We start from the raw sequence: 15805 nt of genomic DNA, 5'->3' as shown, positions 1-15805 counted from the left end.
AAGCTTGCCTGGAATAACAGCCTCTTTGGTTTGTTTGCTTCTTGCAGAGACAATAATCTATTTATTGACTTGTGATGTCTTTGCTCAGTTCTGGATGTCCCTATTTTGAACTCAGAGATGCTGTGTTTATGTTTTTAAGGTACTGGGCATCCCTGAGGAACCTGGTTGTGTCTCTGATGAGCTCCATGAAGTCTATTATCAGTTTGCTTTTTCTGCTTTTCCTCTTCATTGTGGTCTTTGCACTTCTGGGCATGCAGCTCTTTGGTGGAAGGTAATATCTTGTCAGTTTAAGCACAGACAGTGCCCCTAGACAGTTTTAAATTTGGATTTATGACTGAAAATTTCTGAATGCTACACCTGTAGTTATGAGCTGCTCTTTATGTCATTTGCAATAACAATGTTAAATCTTCAGCTTGCTTTAATCCTAACTCAACAATACCCATATCAAACATAGCATCAAATTTAATGAAAAAAAAAAGATGTTTCAAGTGGAACTATAACTCTATGTGACAGGTGTAGCAAGACAATAGAAAATAGATCAGGTTCAACCGGTTGGAGAATAGCAAATAATCTATTATTCAGTAACTTGGTCAGACACATTTTGAATAAAATGGCTTGCAAAGAGTTTTTTTCTTTTCTTTACAGGTTCATCTTTGAAGACTACACACCCACTAATTTTGACACTTTTCCAGCAGCCATCATGACAGTGTTTCAAGTAAGTATAATGTAATCTGAGTATAATGCAAGAGTCCGGATGTTTCTTAGTGAAAAATGGCTTAGAAGGACGGCTAATTAATTAGACTAAGATTTAATTGCACAGATAGAGAGGAAATTAGGATCAGAGCGCAGAACAAAAACATACTTAGTCACAAAACATCTATCTTCCATTTATAATGATGAAAATGGGGGGAAAAAAGGTCCAGCACAGAAAAAAATACTTTTAGGCCCAAACAAAAAGTTGTATATTTTGATTCTATGGCAAATTTTGGGGGAAAATCGTTAAAATTCTGGGAAATGGAATTTTGTAAAATATGTTATTGGTATCCCTTTTATTGGTAATAGAGGGCATTATCAGATTAGCTGAAATATTTAATAGACAGACATGCAAGGGGAAGCATCTGTCAAATTATTCTGCTGAAATATGGAAAGCTCTCTGAAGTTAGATTCCATGTGGGCCTGAAATAAATTCACTGTGTTTCTAGATTCTCACTGGTGAGGACTGGAATGAAGTCATGTACAATGGCATCCGGTCTCAAGGTGGCGTGAAGTCAGGGATGTGGTCATCTGTCTACTTCATTGTTCTGACTCTGTTTGGAAATTGTATCCTACATTGATTCTTTCTCTATCCATGACCAGCAATGTGTGTCTGTGTGTGTGTGTGTGCGCGCGCGTGTGTGTGTGATTTTCTTCAGGTTTTCACTAAAGGTCTTCATTCATTTTTAAGTCAACATGAAATCAAATTTGACCTTATTTACTTCTTAATACACACTTTCAACAAAATGTAACTTGCTTTTTGTATTTGCCTGACATTGCTAAGATTAGTGCACGTTTACTTGAAACTCTGTGCTGATTGCATAATACTGTATGTTGGGTTAAATCTTCTTAGTTTTGGTGGTTATTGCTGCATAGCTCATTGATTTGAGCCAAAATCCTTGACAAAATGGTCAGATACACTGCTCAATGTCTTCTTGGCTATCGCTGTTGACAATTTGGCCAATGCCCAGGAGCTCACAAAGGTATATCCAGCAAGGTTCTTTTAGCTTTATATGCTGAAGGATTTGTAAGGCAATTGTATAACGAAAAATGCCTTGCTGTTCCAAAGGATGAAGAGGAGGAGGAAGAGGCGTTTAATCAGAAACATGCCCTGCAGAAAGCCAAGGAGGTTGGGCCCATGTCCTCTTTCATGTCCTCAGAGTAAGTGAACCAAGTACACCCTTGCCTGCTCGTTCGCCCTCTCACAAGAGATGCTAACATACCAACTAACACTACTAACACCAGTCTTATGTCTGAGACTAAATTGGCATGTCAGCCAAGTATACCTGTAGGACTTTGCAGCTTCAGTACCTGGCCAAATTGACCTAGATGCACAAGCTAGTTTGAGTCTACAGGGATATTGCTGTATGGTTGCCAGAGTATGTAAACAGTTGAAGTCTTTGCTTTTACAGATATGTCTTTCACTCTGTACTGTTGAACTGAAATGCTACACAGTTACAGAAACAGTAAAGAAAAAGTATTACAACTTTGAGTGTTTTGCTTTCCCAGCTAGTTTGCGAGAGGCAGTTACTTAAGACCAACAAAATAATTTACCGTTGTTGAAGGTTGTGCACAATGTTCTTTCGGTTGATTGCGTAGGCATTTTTGGGGCTCTTTATTCTCGAAGCACAATAATTTGCTTCAAAATCAACAGCAAGTTGTCATAGCAACCGGCAAGCTTCCCAGTCTTTGCAGGGAAGTCTATTAGTCTATTATGTTGTCATAGAGATGAGTTTGTTCCCATCAAAAAGAGAATTACAGAGTTTTGAATGCCTTTACACTGGTCAGCCTGGATATGTAGTCATATGTTATATCCTTTGCAAGAACAGAAGAAGCGTCAAGCTAGCCTAAATTTTAAAACATAAAGAGAATCTGATGGCTAAAAAGGGAGGTTAACCCACAGATAAAAGTTTCTATAACCGGAGTTTATACACACATGCATCTTTCTGTGATTTTGGGAATTTAACACTGCATGGATGTGTGATGTCAGACTCCTGGAGTTGAGCATGTGCAAGTTTGGATGACCAGTCATAGTGTCTCCTCAACGTTACAATCCAATCACCTTTACATCTCTTGATTGATCATAGATGCTTTAGAAGCAAATTTTTCCTTTTTTTTTCTTTTTGTTGATAGCACAGTACATATAGTGACTTAAGCTAGTTTTGGATGAATTGAGAGCGGTTATATATCACGAAAGTCCCCGTAAGCATGGATTCGCCTCTGCTAACATGCTATTTAATGCTGGAGGTGATATATAGGGTTACGTACTGTGACTAAAAGGGGAAAAAGTCAAGGGTGAAGTTTTCAGTCAAGAAATGTAAAAGCAGGGTCCAAAATAACTTTTTGCTACAACTTTTTGCCTATGGCAAGTGATATGAGAAAAACGATATATGAATGTGTGTATATATATATATATATATATATATATATATATATATATATATATATATATATATATATATATATATATGTCAATTAGGGATGTGCCGATGGCAAGTGATATGAGAAAAACGATATATGAATGTATTAATGTACAGTTTATGTTGAATTGCAACATAATACATAATTTCTTATATTTGCTAGCCATTGGCAAATCTGATTTCCTCAAATCCAGATTTTATTCTCATTTGGTGCTTGGCAAGTGTTATATTTTGACCCTGTGAAAACATTTGTTGTAATATATATATATATATATAAATATATTTATATGTACTTTTTTGAGCATGCTCGCAGTTTGAAATAACTAAGAACCAATGTTTGTGATGAGTGTCATTGTATAGAAAAGAGGCTTTACTGTCATTATTGAATGATGAGAGACTAATATAACACGTTTGCTGGACAGTTACTGAAAACAAAACCAAACAAACAAGATTCTGTATGAGGCAATGGAGGCCATGCCTTTGTCAGAATAAATTGGTATGGTGTGAATACCACAGGGTCTCTTCTCTACTGCATTTTGGGAGATAATGTGAGAGCTGGTCGTCAGTGAACTCAGACTGGAAATTGTGGCCTGTGGCATTTGGATCTTGCATGTTTACTTCAAAGTTTTAAAAAAAGGCTGTTGCAGCATGTCCGAAACTGCTTGACGAGAACTGGGAAATGAATGCATGTCTTCAGTTAGCATGACAACTATGGACGTCATCCCTGGGAAATGCATATGTATGATCATTTGACTACTAAAGAAATGAATCAGGGTGCTCTCTCTTTCTGATATTGTGTGCTTATGCATATGGATCCCATTTATATATGTCTTATATCTGTGCCATGTTTCTTACTGTCTCAGCATTTCAAAATGTTCCAGAATACTGTAGTCGTTGCTTCTTATCCAATATAATTACCATCATGTTGTCATGTGACGCTTTGCTGCTCTGCTACACAGCCCAAAACTATTTTCTTTTTAATTTTTAAAACACTTTGTGTAACTTTTGTTTATAATCAGAAATAGTATAAATACAACAAAAAAAAATTGGCTTTAGTAGAGCTTTGAAATACAACTGAAAAACAGTATGTCTCAACTTTAGTCAATTACCTTTTTGGGCTGTGATGCTTGGCTTGTTTTGTCCTTGTTCTCGAAAGCACTAATGTCTTGTTTTCAACCAATCGCTCATTGAATACACGGACCACACAAGAGTACAAGTACCAGTAAGTAATAGTCTGTTTATTTCAATTTTTAACATTCATCACCGCCTAATTTATCTATCTGGGTGAAGCTTTCTGTTCCACCATCTCTATTAAATGTCTGATTTCACATTTTCAAGTCTGCTCTTTGGTTGGAATTTGATTTGTCAGTTTACTGCAATGATATTTCCTGCACTCTTTTTTCTCTCCCCATTCTGAATCAACTCTGTTTCCAGTTTCTCTGTTTCGTTTTTCACTTTGATATTGCAACACTAGTTGTTTTCCATCTCTGCTGTCGTTACAACCTGGACTATGAATTCCAGTCTCACAAAAATACAAAGTCTTGAAAACAAAATTAATGGACCCTTTCTACCACATGTTGCAGAGTACTTGTTAACAGCAGTCTCTTAAATATTTTGCCAACAGATACTTCAATTCTCATATTCAGCTACCCTGCTGACCTGACCGGTACACCTGGTCACCATGATGTTGTTTTTTTTTGATGATGGTGCCCTACATATTTTTTAACTAGTAAGATGTTCTTGGTGAACCAGCTGTCAACTGAATGGTCTAAGCCAGTGGTTCTCGACTGGTGGGTTGCAGGTTTGCTTGGGTAAACACTAAATATCAACATACATTAGATATTTAGAATATAAATATAAATAGTCTTATCAACATTTAATTGGAAGGGAAAATTTTTCTTGTCATCTGTCCAATCAAAAAGTACTTTGCAAATTCATCTGTCACTTGGTAGAAGCTGCCCAAGTGTTTTCCAACGTGGACAGGTGTGTATTGTACAATGAATTATTGGCTGCTAAGAGCGTGAGTCCATTGAAATTCTAGATACATGTAGAAACCAAACATTCAAACTGTAAAGGTAATGTTAAACTGACAGTAAATTTTTAATTTTGATGAACCAAAATAGCTCATGGTTAGAATAATAAATGTCATTGTTTAATTTTTAAGATTTGTAAAACTTCAGATTCATTTTTATAAGCAGAAACAAAAAAGCATACAATAAATCAATGAACAGATTTTGTTGATTAGTTTTTATTTTGTAGTTGTTGTTTTTTTATCTCACTTGATGTCCATTGTAATATAGAGTCCTGAAGCGAAACCAACTGAGAACCACTGGACCAAGCTGGTCTGTTCAGAAGGGTAGAAAGGGTTTTGTTTTGCTCAGTGATAATTTAATGTAAACAACTGTTGTGGCATGTCTGTTGAAACATTTAGTTTGGCATCCAGTCTGATTGTGTGTCCTCTCTCTTTTTCCTCAGGAGGAGGAGGAGGCCCTACCTGTACAGGAAGCGTGCAATTCACCGGAGCCGTGCAGCCTACTCCTTTGAGGATTCAGAGAGTCTGGCTGATGCTCGTCCACTCAATGCCTCTAACTCTTTCATGTCCAGGAGAGAGAGGAGGAGGAGATTGACCATGTCAGTTTGGGAGCAGAGGACCAGCCAGTTGCGCCGACACAGACAGATGTCCAGCCGTGAGATCCTTTTCAGTAGCCCGAGTGAGGAGCACGATGGACCACCTGGCTGCCATCACCACAATAAGCCTGGAATATCTCCATCTAACAGCAAGCGCAGCGCCATAGAGACCACAACAACCACCACCATGCCAGAGACTACCTTGGAGCCACCTATGCCTATGGACATGCCCATGGATGAGCAAGCTCTGTCCATTTCTATTCCTGAACCCCCTTTAGCTATTCCAATTCCGGAGCCACCAATGCCTGAGGACATATCCCTCCCTGAACCCCCAGTGACACTGAACCTACCCCTTACAGAGCCGTCTGAATCAAAGACATCACCCGATGGCACTCTGGACATCAACAACCATTGCCCCAGACTGAATGGAAACAGGCGGCAGCGGGCGGTCCGTAAGTACAGGCCTCCTGCTCAGGGGGACACGCTGACCCCTGATATGGGGCCCAGGCCCCGACGCCCACGCCACCGTGAACCTCACACAGATGCCAGGGGTAAAGATACACAACTAGGAGACGGTGGTGTTGACAGTAGAGAACAAAGGCCAGGGAATGAGGGAGATGAAAACGATTTAAAGAATGATGGAGAAATCAGTCCAGATGGCAGAGTGCTGGAACAGAGGTAGTTTGTTTAATTATTTCTTTTGATTTATATAATTGTATCAATTTATATACTTTATATACACAACTGTTCAAAAGTCTGAGGACAGTATTTTATTTTTGTAAATAAAGTAATACTTTTATTTAGCAAGGGCAAATTAAATTGATCAAAAGATATTTATGAAATTACAAAAATATTTTTTCTTTTCTTTTTAACTTTCTATTTATTAAAAAATCCTGAAAAATGGTGTATCATTGTTTTGACAAAAATATTAAGCAGCACAACTGATATCAACATTGATAATAATAAGAAATGTTTCTTGAGCACCAAATCAGCATTTTAGAATCATTTCTGTAGGATCATGTGTCACTGAAGACTGGAGTAATGGCTGCTGGAAATTCAACTCTGCAATGTAAAACAAACATGAGCGTCATGTCAAAGGGATAGTTCACCCAAAAAAATGAAAATTCTGTCATTAATTACTCACCTTCCTGTCGTTCCAAACCTGTAAGATATTCGTTCATCTACGGAACACAAATTAAGATATTTTTAATGAAATCCAAGAGCTTTCTGAGCTTGCAATTATTTTATCGATGTCCTTACAACGTTTCTGTGCCTTTACCGTGGTAGTTGCATTGCTGTCTATGCAGGGTCAGAAAGCTCTTAGATTTCATCAAAAATATCTTAATTAGTGTTCCCAAGATGAATAAAGGTCTTAAGGGTTTGGATCGACATCAGGGTGAGTAATTAATGACAGAATTTTCATTTCTGGGTGAACTATTCCTTTAACCACAGAGCATATTTTACTCATAAATCAAAAGCTGCTGTTTCAAAAACCCATTAGAACTTTGTGAGGAAACTGGCAAATTGGCCTTTCAGGTTGATCTACAAATTGAAATCATGACTGAACAACTCTATTCACATAACTTCATGGTGACAGTTTGCATTAATTTCACATATACATAGTACTATGGCCAAGTACATTGTATTCTTTGTTGGAAGACTGGAGAGAGAAATTCTGCTATTAACTTTTCTTCTTCCACAGGCAGAACAAACCAGACAACTCTCAGTCATCAGAAACCAAACCAGCCAACTCCCCCCACAAAAACCCACCTCAGGACTCAGAACCTGCAACTCTGCAGCTCACTGACAGCATACTCCAGCAGTCCCCACAGGCAACTTTGAGTTCCGGTGAGACCGATAATAATAACCACGGATGCTTGAATCAGGATAAGTCCTCTCTCAACACCAGCATCGTGATAGAAGTCACCGACTCTCAGCCATCCATGGAGCTGACCTCCATTACGGGTTTGAGCATCCCTGCAAATCTGATAACCCTACTGATAAGATCAGTTAGACTTATTGTTGTTGATTAGTGCTGGATTGGTGCTGGTCTAGCTAGAGGAAGACAGCAGAACCAAGCTGTTCATTAGCAATGCCCATTAACATGCTCTTTTTGGTGAAGCTGTTAAGTTAAACTGTTAAGCTAAATCCTAGTAGCAACACCATGACCAGCAATGCAGGTCCTCTCAGCAGGGAAAGTACACAAATATAAACTTATGTTATGTTATTCAAATTTCTTCTTATCAGTACAATACTTCACCTACACCACAAAACTGTTTCATAAAACTTTATAAATGAGTTCATCCTTAGATTTCACATGTGACTTTGACTCCAATGTATTTCTAATGCTCAAAAAGGAGTCTCATATACTTTTAAAGATTTTTAGCACATGAATAATTTATCTTTTATATATTCCAATATATTCAATAGAAGATCTATAATACTTATTGTAATACAATGTTATAATAATATTATAGAAGTATTACTACATGATACTTATCCTATGCAATAGCTATATTAGTAATATTGTGCAACAAGCTCCCAGTTGTCTTCATTTAATAAGTCATCCTGAGTTGACTCAATATAAAAATAAAAACAACACTAAAAATAAAAATAACAATAAATTTGAACTATTATATTTTTATTATAAATGATCTATAATGTCTTTAATATTTTATATTATATAATATTGTTTTAATAATAGTATTTATATATATATATCTGTAATATCTATTTTATCTAATTTTTGTACAACAAACTCCTAGTTGTCTTCTTTTACTGAGTTATACTAAGACGAAATAACCATAAAAATCCATCATGTAAAAGTTCACAATTTCTAATATATTCCTTTTACAGGTAACAGTAAAGACGTGGAGGCCTCAAAGGCCGAGAAAGAAGAGGAAACACCAGATGCACCAAAAGCCCCTCCTCCTGTCAGCATGTTCATCTTCAAACCCAACAACCCGTAAGACTGAATGTTGAACCACGGCTATATTCTATATTGTATGAATATTTTCTCATTTCATCTCTTACTCTGTCTATTTTACATCTCTTTCACAGGGTCCGCAGGGCCTGCCACTATATTGTCAATCTTCGTTATTTCGAGATGTCAATCCTTCTTGTTATCGCCGCCAGCAGTATCGCCTTGGCTGCTGAAGACCCTGTCAACACTAATTCGGCGAGGAACAAAGTAAGAATTCCCCTCCACCATCATGTCTCCATTTTCAATAATTTTGTATACAACAACCATATGTAAATATGCTACAGTTCTCAGATGGTTTAAATTAGAATTGCATTGTATTTTATTAAGTGCTTCTAAGGAAACTTAAAAGCAATGCTGAGTATCTTTAACTTAAATATAAATATTTTTGTATAATTTTCATGTTCTGCGGTATGACAGGATATATTTAAAACTACTGTAAACTGTAATTTCTTTACACTTTTACAATGCATGAAAGTTTCATGACCTCATATTAAGTGAGATACTAAATGGAATATTGTTTGCAAGGTAATAGAAATGAGATTTTTGTTGCAGGTTTTAAATTTCCCTAGTGACAGTGCACCAGCTGTATAAAACCACAGATAATTACATGCTAAGACTCTTCCAGTAATAGTTGATGAGATCTTGTGTGTATGTAAACAAATTACATAAGCTATGTTCTCAATGTTGAAAACTTAAAAGCTGAAAAGTTGCCTCTTTCTCTTTCAGAAATGCACAAACTTGTATTTAAATCTATAAAGTGAGGGTAATGTCAATTTTTTTGGATTACTGTCTTTATGTGTAATAGGTGCTGCGCTATTTTGATTATGTATTCACTGGTGTCTTCACATTTGAAATGATAATTAAGGTAAGTTCATGGATTGTTCTGGTTTTCATGTTCTGTATGTTCCTCGGTATGTATATATGTAATGTATTCCATAAATATACTATGTATGTTTTTATCATATCTTTCTCAGATGATTGACCAGGGTTTGATCTTACACGATGGCTCCTATTTCCGTGACCTGTGGAACATTCTGGACTTCATAGTTGTTGTGGGAGCTCTGGTGGCCTTTGCTCTCACGTGAGTCAAATGAATCCAAACATGAGATATTACCTGTGTAAATTAGCATTCTGTTGGTAAATGAAAACATATGGCTGAAACATATTGATGAAGCTTTTTAGCTGCATTGCTCAAATGTTATTCATCTTCAAATTCCATTAATGCCGTGTGACAACTACATGAGTTATGTGAGGAAAAACATTCAGACATTTCGAATTCTTTACACATATTGATGTTAGTTGATGCTCTCTTTTTTGTGTTGTAAGTGTAACGCATTTCTTTGTTCATTGAGAAGCTCTCTGGTTCAGAATGCCTGTCTGTTTCTCATTTTTTTCTCTGTTGGTCTTCTTGTGGCTCACGGCATCTGGCAGGAATGTGATGGGGTAAACACATTCTCTTGTGATTTTGTGCCATATAATAGTGTGTGCGTGTTTGTATTTGTACATGAGAATTAGGACAGTTTTTGATTGTTTAGTTATGTATGTTTTCATGCTATACAGGAGTAACACAGGAAGAGACATTAAAACCATCAAATCACTGCGTGTTCTCAGAGTATTGAGGCCTCTTAAGACTATTAAAAGACTTCCCAAACTCAAGGTATGTGAACATGAAAGGAATACACAACCATTCAAAAGTCAGGGGTCAAAAGGTTTGGTAGTTTGTTTAAAAAAAATAACACTTTTATTCTTTATGAATGCATTAAATTGATAAAACGTGACAGTAAAGTGTTACACAAGATTTCTATTTTAAATAAATGCTGTTTTTTAACTTTCTATTCATCAAAGGATCTTAAATAAGATCATGGTGTCCACAAAAGTATTTGCAGCAACTGTTTTTAACATTGATAATAATAAGAGATGTTTATTTAGCAACAAATGAGCATATTAGCATGATTTCTGAAGGATTATGTGTTTTTACTGTGGTTTTGATCAAATAAATTCAGCTTTGTTGAGCACATTTTTTTAAAATGTTTGTGTTTGTGTAGGTACAAATCTTTGTTGAATTGCAAGACATTATTGGATTAGGCAATTTGCTGAATGTTTGATTAGTTGAACATTGTGTGTGTATCTGCGTTGCTCATTTTGAATCACTTGAGGTTGATTATTTGACAGATGTGGTCAGCAAAGCAGCAGAACGAGATCAAATTATAGGGAAAGTGATGAAACACTCTTGCCATGTGTGAAAAGACTGCATAACTATTTTCAGTTCCCAGTCCTCACACTTGGGAACTCTCTCCAGTCTGACAGAGCTCTCAGTGTGTATGTGTGTGTGTTTGTGTATGTAAGAACGAGAGAGACATGGTGTAAGATGTGGAAAAAGAGCCAGCAATGTGTGGAAAAAAGAGGTAAAGTGATAAAGTGTGAGGGACAGATTTAAGAGACAGAATCAATCAGATCAAATTTCATTAGCGACTTAAGGGTTGCACATTTTTCAGCTGGGAAAAGATTGCTTTTTTAAACTGCTTTCATTTTGTACTGACCGTTACAAGAACACTTTAGCACAACAATCAACTAAAATATTTATAATATCAAGAATGGTCAAATAAGTCCATTTTACATGCACAGATTCAGTCAGTCCATATTTTTATGTATGCATAATTTCAGTTATAAAGCTGAAATAAAATAAAATATGAATATTACAAGAAAAATGTAAATGCAAAAAAAGAAAGAAAGAAAAAAGAAAAGAAAATTAGAAATGTTGCCTTGGCATTCTAACTGAAATAATACAAGTTTAAGTACTAAAATGACCCAAATAGAAACTGAAATAACAATAAAAAGTTATTAAAAGTTAAAAGAAATAATAAAATTGTCATCTCTAATTGTTCTTTCTCCCCTTTTGATTTGCAGGCCGTGTTTGACTGTGTGGTCACATCACTAAAAAATGTCTTCAACATCCTCATCGTCTACAAGCTCTTTATGTTCATATTTGCAGTCATTGCAGTGCAGCTTTTCAAAGGGAAATTTTACTACTGTACCGACAGTTCCAAGGACACAGAAGATGAGTGCAAGTGGGTGCCCATTACATCTGCAATATAAATTCTAAATATAAATCAAATTAATTTTAAAGCTGCTCAGACATTATTCAAAGCATAGAAGACTTTAGAAAATGTCAAAGCTGCTATGAATAGAAGAATGACATTTTAGGAGCACAATATCTTCCCTGCAAATGATGTGGAAAATGTTTTTTTCTTTATGCTTTATAGGGGTTACTACATTGACTATGACAAAGACAAGAAAAAGGAGAAACGAGAGTGGAAGAGACGTGATTTTCATTATGATAACATCATCTGGGCTCTGTTGACTCTCTTCACTGTATCCACTGGGGAAGGGTGGCCGCAGTAAGAGCCAACTTTAGCATACATGTTTTCACATTGTATCATTTTGAAAAATGTATTAACACCTTAAGAAGATTAGTATTCTACTTAACACCTTTCTAGAAGCTGTGTGATGATATCTGCATATTCAGAAACTCACATTTTCACTTTCTAGAGCAGAGGTTCTCAACCTTTTTTACTCCCAAGGCTTGAAAAAATTACTTGAAAAAATGTCACTGCAGACATTCTTTACAAATTAAAAGTACTTACTCTGCTAAATCTGGTTTGTTTGTGCATCAATAATAACAGATTCACATGCGCCTAATGTACGACTTCTGTATGCCACTGTACTTCAATTACAGTCATCATCAATCAAAACTTTACTAGCACAACACTGGTTTGTTTTATCCAACCAAGAGCTTTAATTTGCGTATCATATGATCCTGCAGTGGTTAGGTGTTTTGAGCCACCGTTCAGTTCAGTATTTCACAGCACAGAAAGAAATGGCTTGGGCTGCTCCGAAACAATTGCAGAATACATAGGAAAATAGATATTTTTTTGTTAATTGTTTAGCATAATTGTAAAGTTAATGAATAATATGAATATATTTCATTCTCATGGCCCCTCTAGAGAATCAGTGATGCCCCATAGTGGGCTGCGGCCTCCCGATTGAGAGCCACTATTCTAGAGGTAACTTACACTGCAAAAAACATTGCTTGCAAATCAAGTGGCATATTTGAACAAATGTTGCTAGAGCATTAACTTCACTTTTCTGAGCCGTTTTGCAATGATTTCAATTAAATCAACTACTCTAAAGCTCTCCTCAAGTTCGGACAGGTTTTCTTAGCAGAGTAACCACAGATGTGGTTCATTGCATTCATTACAACTATTCACTTGTTCCACTAATGTTTGGCGGCCACAAACTGTCCAAATATTATATAGCATAGACAAATGTATATAGTTTAGATTGTAATTATACTCTTTGGCATTGTAGAGTTTTGCAGCACTCTGTGGATGTGACCGAGGAGGACCGGGGTCCCATTCAGGGAAACAGAATGGAGATGTCCATCTTTTACGTCATTTATTTTGTGGTGTTCCCCTTCTTCTTCGTCAACATATTTGTGGCCCTCATCATCATCACCTTCCAAGAGCAGGGTGACAAAATGATGGAGGAGTGCAGTCTGGAGAAAAACGAGGTGAATGGTCCCGTTTTTATGTTTGTGTTGCATATCCAGCCGAGTACATGTGTGTAGTAATTGCACACACTTGAGGCAACATAAAGAAAAATCTTGATGTTCTTATGTGATATGCTGTTGAATGTTTATCAGAGCGCTCAGTTTTTCAGCTGTAAAGTACATTTGTTATTGCTGTACTTATTCAAACAACTAGATCTTTATTTACCCTTGCAAGACTTCATTCAGCTGCTGTGGAACTTCAGTTCATTCAGTCAAGATAGAGGGGGTGGAGTTATGAGGTTTTATTAACAGTTTGAGCACATCCAACAAGATTTAGTCACAAGCTCTACCTTTCATTGGCTAAATATTTGTAAAAAAAAAAAAAAAAAGTACGTAACACGACAGACATAAAGGGTGACCAATAGCATTGATTTATTGAAGAAAAGAACACCACCACCACGTGGTCGGGCAGTCGTGGCCTAATGGATAGAGAGTCGGACTTGTAACCCAAAGGTCGAGTTCGAGTCTCAGGTCCAGCAGGAATTGTTGGTGGGGGGAGTGAATGTACAGCGCTCTCTTCCATCTTCAATACCATGACTGAGGTGAGACCCTTGAGCAAGGCACCGAACTGCTCCCCAGGCTCCGCAGCATAAATGGCAAGTGTAAGGGCAAAAAGGGCAGTGCCTGTTTGGTCCCATCGATTTCATTGCATTTTTTGTTCATACTATGGAAGTCAGTGGAACCTGAAACCATTTTTTGGGTAGACGATCCCTATAACCATCAGTAATGTCATTTAGCTTTTTTCTCAGACATTGCGAACTTATCTTATGATCTTATGTAAACCTTATCAAAGATCTTATGTAATCTTTTGCTAGGTTAATTGCAAATGTGTTAGAGAAATATTCTTACTGTATATTTCTCTCTTAGAGGGCTTGTATCGACTTTGCCATCAGTGCCAAACCTTTGACTCGCTACATGCCCCAGAACAGACAGACCTTGCAATACCGCCTGTGGCACTTTGTGGTGTCTCCTGTATTTGAATACACCATACTGACGATGATCGCCCTTAACACCATTGTCCTCATGATGAAGGTAAGGAGGAATTTCTTTGCACTGTGATCTCTTCCTTTTACCATAATAAAAATAATTTCAAATCACTTATTTATTCATTTAGCCATGCAAAAAAATACCTTCCCTCCACTTTGTGTTGAGTTATGCTGAAGCTGAAAGGGTTTGTTTGCAATAACTGTACATTATCCCTTAAATATAATGACATAAATGTAAGGATGGATTACTCTTTTAAATGCCTTTGTTTGAAAATTAAATGAAAACTTATTTTTAGCCTGTGAGTATTCCTGGAACAATACCTCTTTCTCTGTGGGTGTATTTGTCAAAATAAATTGGGTTGATTTAGCTGTTTTTCAGCCCCTGCTGGTGACCCCTGGTCTGTGATACTTCTAGAAAACCAGACAGTCATGAGTCACAGCTTATTAAATATTGATCTGAAGCACCAGCCACTATTTAACTTCTCCTCATTAGCTTTAGCCTGACATCTCCCGTGACTAATTTCACCTGGAGTTAGAGGTTGGCCTCCACTAGTCTTCATGTCTGTGGTGGTCTGCCTAACACTGAAGCACAGACAGAGTAATAGAGCACAGATATTTTTAGCTATTGTACTGAAGTCTGAACAGCTTCCTTCCTCTCTGTCCGTCTTATTCATTTAGTTTTCAGTTTCAATTTTCAAAGTGCTTTATTGGCATACTAGCATCCATCCAGGTTTTGTGGGTGTCCATATTAGAATGGCTCCAGACCTGAATATGTGTAAAATTATGCTTACTGTAAATAGCTTTGGCTATTGCTTAACATTATTTGTAAGCCTGCACAGCACAAGTGACATTAGTAGAAAAGGATTGTCTGTTTTGTAATTAGGCCTAGATCTTAAGTTGTTTGAATATTTGGGCAGTTTTAAGAAAGATTTGAAGTTGGCTCTTAGTGCTTTGCATATTTGTATTACGAAGCCGTTGCCAAGACATTGCTAAGCAGAAATTTGATCGTCATCTGATTCATATAGACATAAAAAGTTCATGGCAAAAAATTGTAATACATAGAGTGAGACAGAACTGTGATTTTTGGTCATCTGTAGCCAATTAATGCGTTTATTTATAACATTTAAATAGCACGTTATATCAGTGTTTTTTTTTAAACATTTTAAGTTACCATGGTTAAAGATCATGTTGTTGTTGTTTCTCAAGTCAAGTTTAAATGTTCATTGTGGTTTTTTAATCTCATGAGTCATGGTAACTGAGGGTCCAATTAATCTTAATGGCACGTTGTTGTAAATAAATGAAATATAAGATTAAATTAAATAGTTATACTTTAATATTTTTATTCTTAAGCACCCCTCATCTATTGATATATAAATGAATTCATAATACATCAAAATTTCAAAAAATTTAAGACATTGTTTTACAC

At 36.5% G+C, this 15805-nt stretch overlaps 1 protein-coding gene across 1 annotated transcript in view; it reads left to right on the top strand.

Annotated features, from left to right (window-relative positions):
* The window catches only part of LOC306847872 (voltage-dependent R-type calcium channel subunit alpha-1E-like), a gene marked incomplete at both ends in the record, with an annotated part of 108314 nt that overhangs the window by 78429 nt on the left and 14080 nt on the right, over positions 1-15805 (top strand). The window contains 17 exons of the mRNA XM_079382090.1: positions 140-271; positions 646-715; positions 1203-1320; positions 1669-1736; positions 1823-1914; positions 5649-6479; positions 7504-7766; positions 8658-8766; positions 8862-8991; positions 9590-9649; positions 9759-9865; positions 10216-10227; positions 10345-10441; positions 11692-11852; positions 12048-12182; positions 13153-13354; positions 14261-14425. Coding sequence (XP_079238216.1) covers positions 140-271; positions 646-715; positions 1203-1320; positions 1669-1736; positions 1823-1914; positions 5649-6479; positions 7504-7766; positions 8658-8766; positions 8862-8991; positions 9590-9649; positions 9759-9865; positions 10216-10227; positions 10345-10441; positions 11692-11852; positions 12048-12182; positions 13153-13354; positions 14261-14425 — 2752 coding nt within the window. The remainder of the gene's footprint in view (positions 1-139; positions 272-645; positions 716-1202; positions 1321-1668; positions 1737-1822; positions 1915-5648; positions 6480-7503; positions 7767-8657; positions 8767-8861; positions 8992-9589; positions 9650-9758; positions 9866-10215; positions 10228-10344; positions 10442-11691; positions 11853-12047; positions 12183-13152; positions 13355-14260; positions 14426-15805) is intronic.

Source organism: Barbus barbus, assembly GCF_936440315.1.
Source record: "Barbus barbus genome assembly, chromosome: 28".
NCBI lineage: Eukaryota > Metazoa > Chordata > Actinopteri > Cypriniformes > Cyprinidae > Barbus > Barbus barbus.
Note: the sequence above shows the minus strand (reverse complement) of the source record. Positions and strands in the feature narration are given on the sequence as shown.